This window comes from Sinocyclocheilus rhinocerous, unplaced genomic scaffold (genome assembly GCF_001515625.1).
Source record: "Sinocyclocheilus rhinocerous isolate Xijiao unplaced genomic scaffold, SAMN03320098_v1.1 scaffold552, whole genome shotgun sequence".
Classification (NCBI taxonomy): domain Eukaryota; kingdom Metazoa; phylum Chordata; class Actinopteri; order Cypriniformes; family Cyprinidae; genus Sinocyclocheilus; species Sinocyclocheilus rhinocerous.
In genome coordinates this window covers 1,029,010-1,035,326 of record NW_015625574.1, presented here as the reverse complement: position 1 = coordinate 1,035,326, position 6,317 = coordinate 1,029,010, and the positions used below count along the sequence as shown (strand labels likewise).

The 6,317-nt window shown below is 46.4% G+C and overlaps 1 protein-coding gene across 3 annotated transcripts in view; it reads right to left on the bottom strand.

Annotated features, from left to right (window-relative positions):
* Positions 1-6,317, bottom strand: part of arfgef3 (ARFGEF family member 3) — a 74,352-nt gene that overhangs the window by 63,100 nt on the left and 4,935 nt on the right. For all 3 annotated transcript variants that reach the window (XM_016567004.1, XM_016567021.1, XM_016567012.1), the window contains 2 exons: positions 621-752; positions 235-303 (listed from right to left, as the gene is read on the bottom strand). In XM_016567004.1, coding sequence (XP_016422490.1) covers positions 235-303; positions 621-752 — 201 coding nt within the window. The remainder of the gene's footprint in view (positions 1-234; positions 304-620; positions 753-6,317) is intronic.

Genomic DNA, 6,317 nt, shown 5'->3' with positions numbered 1-6,317 from the left:
ATATATGTGTTGGGGGGGGGGTCTCACTGTACAAGTCTGACCCAAAAACCTGTGATACTGACCAAACCACCGCATCGTCCTCATTAAAGCACAGCATTATAGCACAGCAGTCTTTAAGAATAGATGCCCTTTAACAAGGACTTTAATGAGAGGGTTGCCAGATTCACTTTAGATTAGCAGTTTTCCGTTGGCCATCTCATTCTGTCAATGAAACATCAAAAAAGCACGTCTTACCTCAGCAATTCTCAAGATGTTGTGGCCATTGATCTCAAAGGTAGAGGAGTAGGTGACACAAAGCAGGACCTACAACACAAAGAACTACAAAACATTAGCCATTTAATATAACAGCTGCTTGGCAGCACCTCTACTGAAAATGATTTAACACTTCTATATTAGAAACAGGAGATCAGGAAACACAGTGTGTCTAGGGACGCATGTGTGCCAGTAATTTGCAAATCCATCCAATTACACCACGGATGCAGACACTGAATTTATTAAGCCTGCTAGATGCAGCACACTATTTTTGACTCCGACTAAACATTTTCTCCACAAACCACTTCTGACAGAGCAGACATTTGTGACCTCACACACTGATGAAGAGGGTTCAGACGAGCACGGACCTTCATGACCTCCACCTGCAGGTCTTCATGTAGGGTGGGCGTCACCCTGATGGCTTCCAGGATCTGACTCAACAGCTGCTTCTCTGGAACCTCTGTTTCCACGGCAACAAAGCAATCCTCACAAAGGATCTTCTGGCAATGCCACAGGACAAAAAACATGCAAACTGCTGAGTAGAGTATGAACTATCACATCACATAAAAAAAAAAAGAATATTATTTGGTCACCTTGCCATGATTGTAAGCTGAATTTTAAATATGTCAAATGTATTTTTACATTCTCTGAAAAAATGTGAGTAGTTGCATGCAAAACTTGCCACCACAATGCTAGGCACTCACTGTATAAAGAACTACTAATTTAAACATAAAAGACTGTAAAAATGCTATGAATGCAGTAAAAACCTGCTATGGTAAGTTACTTTGCTCTATTCAGTGAAAAACTGTAACAGATCTAATTGACTAAATTGACATTTCCAAAATTCTTTATGTGATGTCTTATTGTCTTCACATTTGATGGTTTTTCCACTGAAATAACCATGTTTCCCTTTCGAACGTTCACTTCACATTGTGTATGAGGTAAACTCCTGTTTACTCCGTTACTGAAGCCTGATTTGTTCACGTTTGTGTAGCTGCACAAACCAATGGCGCTTTAGCCCGACAGAAAGGGCAAAGCCGACGTGTATATAAGTTGGCTCGCAGCGCCATTTCATCAGAATCTTCTCCTTCAGCGATGAGGATCAACTCTTCGCTGACTCTGCAAGAAGAAAGAAGACGGAAAGAAGCTCAACCCGCTTGTCGCCGTCGAAGAGCCCTGGCAGAGGACGAGTATCCCCCGCAGCCATCCGGCGCTTTCTAAAAGAGCAAATTTCCAGCACGCGTTGTTGCAAATGTTGCGCTGCGAGTGCGGCTCCTTGCACGAGTCAGACGGGCACAGTGAGTGTGTCGCCTGCCTGGGCAGTGCCCACGCAGAGTCTGCGCTCTCTGACGGCTCATGTTCTCATTGCGAGAATATGAGTTTGTCCACTCACCCATGGCCTCTTAGACGAGTGGTTCCTGCCGGGACGCCGTCAGCTGCCTTCCCGCCAGCGGCCCGCCCCGTTCTTGCCTGCGGTTCATGAACAACTGACCAAGACGTGGTGCGCCCCCTATTCGGCCCGAGTTAGCTCCTCCTCCTCAGCAGCTCTCACCACCGTTGACAGCGCTGAGGAAAAAGGCTATAGCAAGCTCCCCTCTCTGGAGGAGGCGGTAGCTGCTCACTTGTGTCCGCCGTCTGCCCTAGGATTAATGGCCTATGCAGCGCATCCCTCGAAGCCCTGCAGGACCACTTCGGCTCTGGCCAACAGGGCGTATGCAGCGCCGATGTTGGCCAAACTTCTCCGTGATATGGACGAGTCTGGCCAACATCAGGATGCTTTCAAAGAGCTGCACACAGCGACTGATTTGGCTCTGCGCGCTACGAAAGCCACAGCTCAGGCTATCGGCAAGACCATGGCCAGCCTGGTGGTGTTGGAGCACCACCTTTGGCTGAACCTCACTGAAATAAGGGATGCCGAGAAGACGGTTCCTTGATTTTCCGGTCTCGCCAAAGGGCCTCTTTGGCCCCGCTGTGGACGGGTTTGCACAGCGCTTCTCAGAGGCTCAGAAGCGCTGCGTCACTTCCTCCCTAAGCGCTCTGGTGCTGTGTCCGCTAGCCGCCAGAAAGCCCCATCCACTCAGCCCGCAAAGCCGGCACCGCCTCAGCCTCAGAAGGCTTCAGCAGCGCCCCTGGATGGAAAAGCGGTTTCCTTACCCGAAGTGCCAAGGCCCACGCCCTTGACTAGTGCTGGACCCTGAGCCCCAGAAGCCGTCCTGACCCATCAGAAAGGAAGAGGAAAGGGTCAGTTCTCACCTCAGCCAGAACTCCCTCAAAAACAGCTCGCTTTCACCCTCCATCCCTCCGAACACCTCTGAGCGATGGGAGTTTTGTTTCCCACGGGTCACGCCCTGCAGGTGCAGCGCGTACCCGAATGATTTACCGCTGTGATAGCAGACCCAAATACTCAAAAGAGCGAATTTCCTCTTCCCACATTTACACACACGGATATCAGTTCCCCACCCCTCGCGACGAACTTTCATTTGGAAAATTAGATCCACTTGCATCCAGGTTTATGGCCTGGGCAGCCATACCGGGTGTGTCAAGCTGGGTTCTAAAAACAATTCAACAAGGCTACTCGACCTGAAAGATGCTTACTTTCACATCCACATAGCCCCCCATCACATGCTGTTCTTGAGATTCGCATTCGAGGAAGTGGCCTACCAATATACAGTCGTACCTTTATGACGGTTTTATGAAGTGCATAGACGCGGCTCTTTCCCCTCTAAGGCAGATGGGAATCTGCATACTCAACTACCTCGACGACTGGCTGATCCTGGCCAAATCAGAACGGGAATTATTCGCTCACAGAGCGCTGTTACTCAGCCACTTGGAGCACCTCGGGTTGAACATCAACCTTCTGAAGAGTCATCTGTCACCCAGACAGCGAGTGGTCTTTCTGGGGACGATTTTGGACTCTGCCCAGTTGTGGGCTTAGGTCACGCCGGAACGGTCCCGGACTATTCAGTGACTGGCGGCGTCCCTAAAACTGGGAGAGCTGTGGAGCCTTCATGTATGGAGCCTCGACGGGAGCTTACGCAACTCCCAGCGAGAGTGAGTGATACCATTTTAGAGGCTAGAGCACCGTCTACAAGATGCCTTTATGCCCTTAAATGGTCAGTCTTTTGTGACTGGTGTACTGCACAAAGCCTGGACCCGGTATCTTGTGATGTGTCCCACGTGCTATCCTTCCTACAAGAGTTGTTGGACAACAGGCGTGCCCCTTCCACAGCTGCCAGTTTACGTGGCAGCTATCGCAGCGAATCATTCCCTCGAAGCTGGCCATTCAATCGGCAGAAACGATCTGATCGTTAAGTTCTTGAAGGGCGTCCGGAGATTAAACCCTCCTCGTCCTCAGACCGTACCGATCTGGGACTTGTCAATAGTCCTTAGGGCCCTACGGGGTCCTCCCTTCAAGCCACTACATTCGGCCGACCTACACCCTTTGTCGCTGAAAACCGCTCTGCTACTGGCACTAGCATCGGTCAAGCGAGTGGGTGACTTACAAGCACTGTCAATCAGTCCTCAAGCCTAGACATGGCAATGTCCCAAAGGTGCTCTCAACTCCGTTTAGAGCCCAGGTTATCACTCTGTTAGCGCTCCTCGTAGCGAACGGCGAACAGGGTCCTAATGTTCTCTGCCCGGTATGGTTCTGAGAGTGTATTTGGAGCGCTCCAGCCTGTTCAGACAGTTTCAGAGCAGCTTTTTGTTGGCTTTGGAGGCCGCCTCAAAGGGCTGCCAGTCACAAAGCAGAGGCTTTCTCGCTGGCTTGGCTTATGCCTCGGCAGGCTTACAGTGCCCTATAGGTGTGAGGGCCCACTCCACATGAGAGATGGCCTCCTCCTGGGAGTGGTCCAGCAGGGTTTCTATTGGTGAGATTTGTGCGGCCGCCGGCTGGTCGTCACCGTCCACCTTTGCTAGATTTTATAGTTTGGACATCCCGGCCTTGCAGGCCTTTCTGTTTAATCGCCTATTTCCCCCTGTAGGTGGAAATGGTTATGTCGATGGCCCTCAGCTGTGCTTGGGGCCTAATTGGCTCACATCATTAGGGGCCCTTCGCTAAGTGCTCCGTGATTGAGCTTGCAGGGCAGATAGTTCTGCATCTGCTCATAGCACAGCATGATTGGACGCATTCCCCATACACAATGTGAGAATACGTTCGATAGGGAACGCTCCGGTTACTGACGTAACCTCAGTTCCCTGAGATAAGGGAACCGAGGTTACGTCAGTAACTGGAGCGTTTTTACAGTGGCACGCACTGTATAAAGCTCTACACTCTCAGAAAAAAGGTACAAAAGCTGTCACTGGGACGGTATACCTTTTTTAAAGACATACCTTTGTACCTATATGGTACATATTGGTACCTACAGTGAACATATTAGTACCTAAAAGGTACAAAAGTCTAAATTTTGAAAAGGTACTGCCCCAGTGACCGCTTTTGTACCTTTTTTCTGAGTGTAAATCATATCATTTTTACTGTTGTTTCAAAAAGTTTTTTTCCCACATGTTGTTAAACAACAGTACAATGCATTACACACTATACCTCTATCATAGCCTTGTTTTCATTCCTGACAAAAATTTTATATTGTGCTACACTTGCGAAGGTCTAGATCTTGAAATATGCAGCTTTATCTCTAATAATTGTGAAATAAAATCTCATAATTGCGACTTTATATATCTAACAATTGCAACTTTTTTTTATCTTTTATAATTAATCCTGTGTAGTCACGTTTTTAAATTTCACAGTGCACATTTGTAAACCCTAATGTAATGATTTGCATATTTATGAGGTCAATAAATCTGCTGAAATACTGCAGAATAATACTTTTTGTCTGTTCATCACTCCAGTTTAAACTGTATTTGCAACATTTTGAAGAATTTTCTGCCAGTGTTGAAACAAAACCTCACACATCAAAGTCTCTAGAAGTATCGCACTCATGAAAGTTTAATGAGCCAATCATTTACCAGTCAATTACCAATTGTGAGTTTCACCTCACAATTTAAAGTTAGCACCTTAAAAGTGTTTTTTTAAGTGTTTTACGCTTTATCCAGCATTTAAGTTGCCTTAATCTGGGGTTTAAAAAGACCTTGGGATTTTTCTTATTAGACCATAGATATCCAAATACCCATTAGCCAGTTACATTTAAAACCGTTTTCTCAATAGACAACATACACTCTTAAAAATAATGGTTCCAAAAGTTGTTTTTTTTCAGTGATGCAGTAGAAAAAAAAAATTTTTGGTTCCCCAAAGAACTTTTCAGTGAAAGAACCATTTTATCTTAGTGTGAAGAACATTTTAATTTCTAAAGAACCTTTTTCCACTATTCATTCTTAAAAATAAAGGCTCTTTATTGGTTCTTTATGGTTCTATAAAGAACCTTTAACATCTATGGAAGCTTTCCATTGTACTAAAGGTTCTATGCAGTGGAGAAAGATTCTTTAGAATATTAAAATGTTCTTCACACTAAAAAAAATGGTTCTTTTAAGAACTGTTCACTGAAAAGTTCTTTTGGGAACCCAAAATGGTTCTTCTATGGCATTGCTGTGAAAACCCCCTTTTGGATGCTTTATTTTTGAGAGTGTAAAGAACCTTTACAATGTAATGCTTCCAAAGATGTTAAAGGTTCTTCGTAGAACCATAAAGAACCAATAAAGAACCTTTATTTTTAAGAGTGTATAAACAATTGCAAGAGGCATAAAAATAACACATGCACACACACATATACCAGGACTTACGAGTAGTAGCGACAGGAGAAAGAGTGGCTTGTGAAGGAGTACTTGTTTTGAGCTGAGAGACTTTTGGCAAACCTGGCCAAACGCGAATGAGTGCCACCAACAGCCACACTTGCCACCATGGGCACACTCAGCCCGATCTTCCAGTTGGAAGTGGTGGAACTGGTGGTGTCCTTAAGAACCGAGCTGGCCGATTCATACACCTTGGCGCTGAGGCTATGGCGACACTGCACCTTGATCCGCCAGTCGACCACCGAAGCTCGCAACTTCTGCTTCTCGTTGAGCAGTTTGTTCTCACACAGAGTGCAGTTGCCATGCTCTCCTCCGCTCATGTA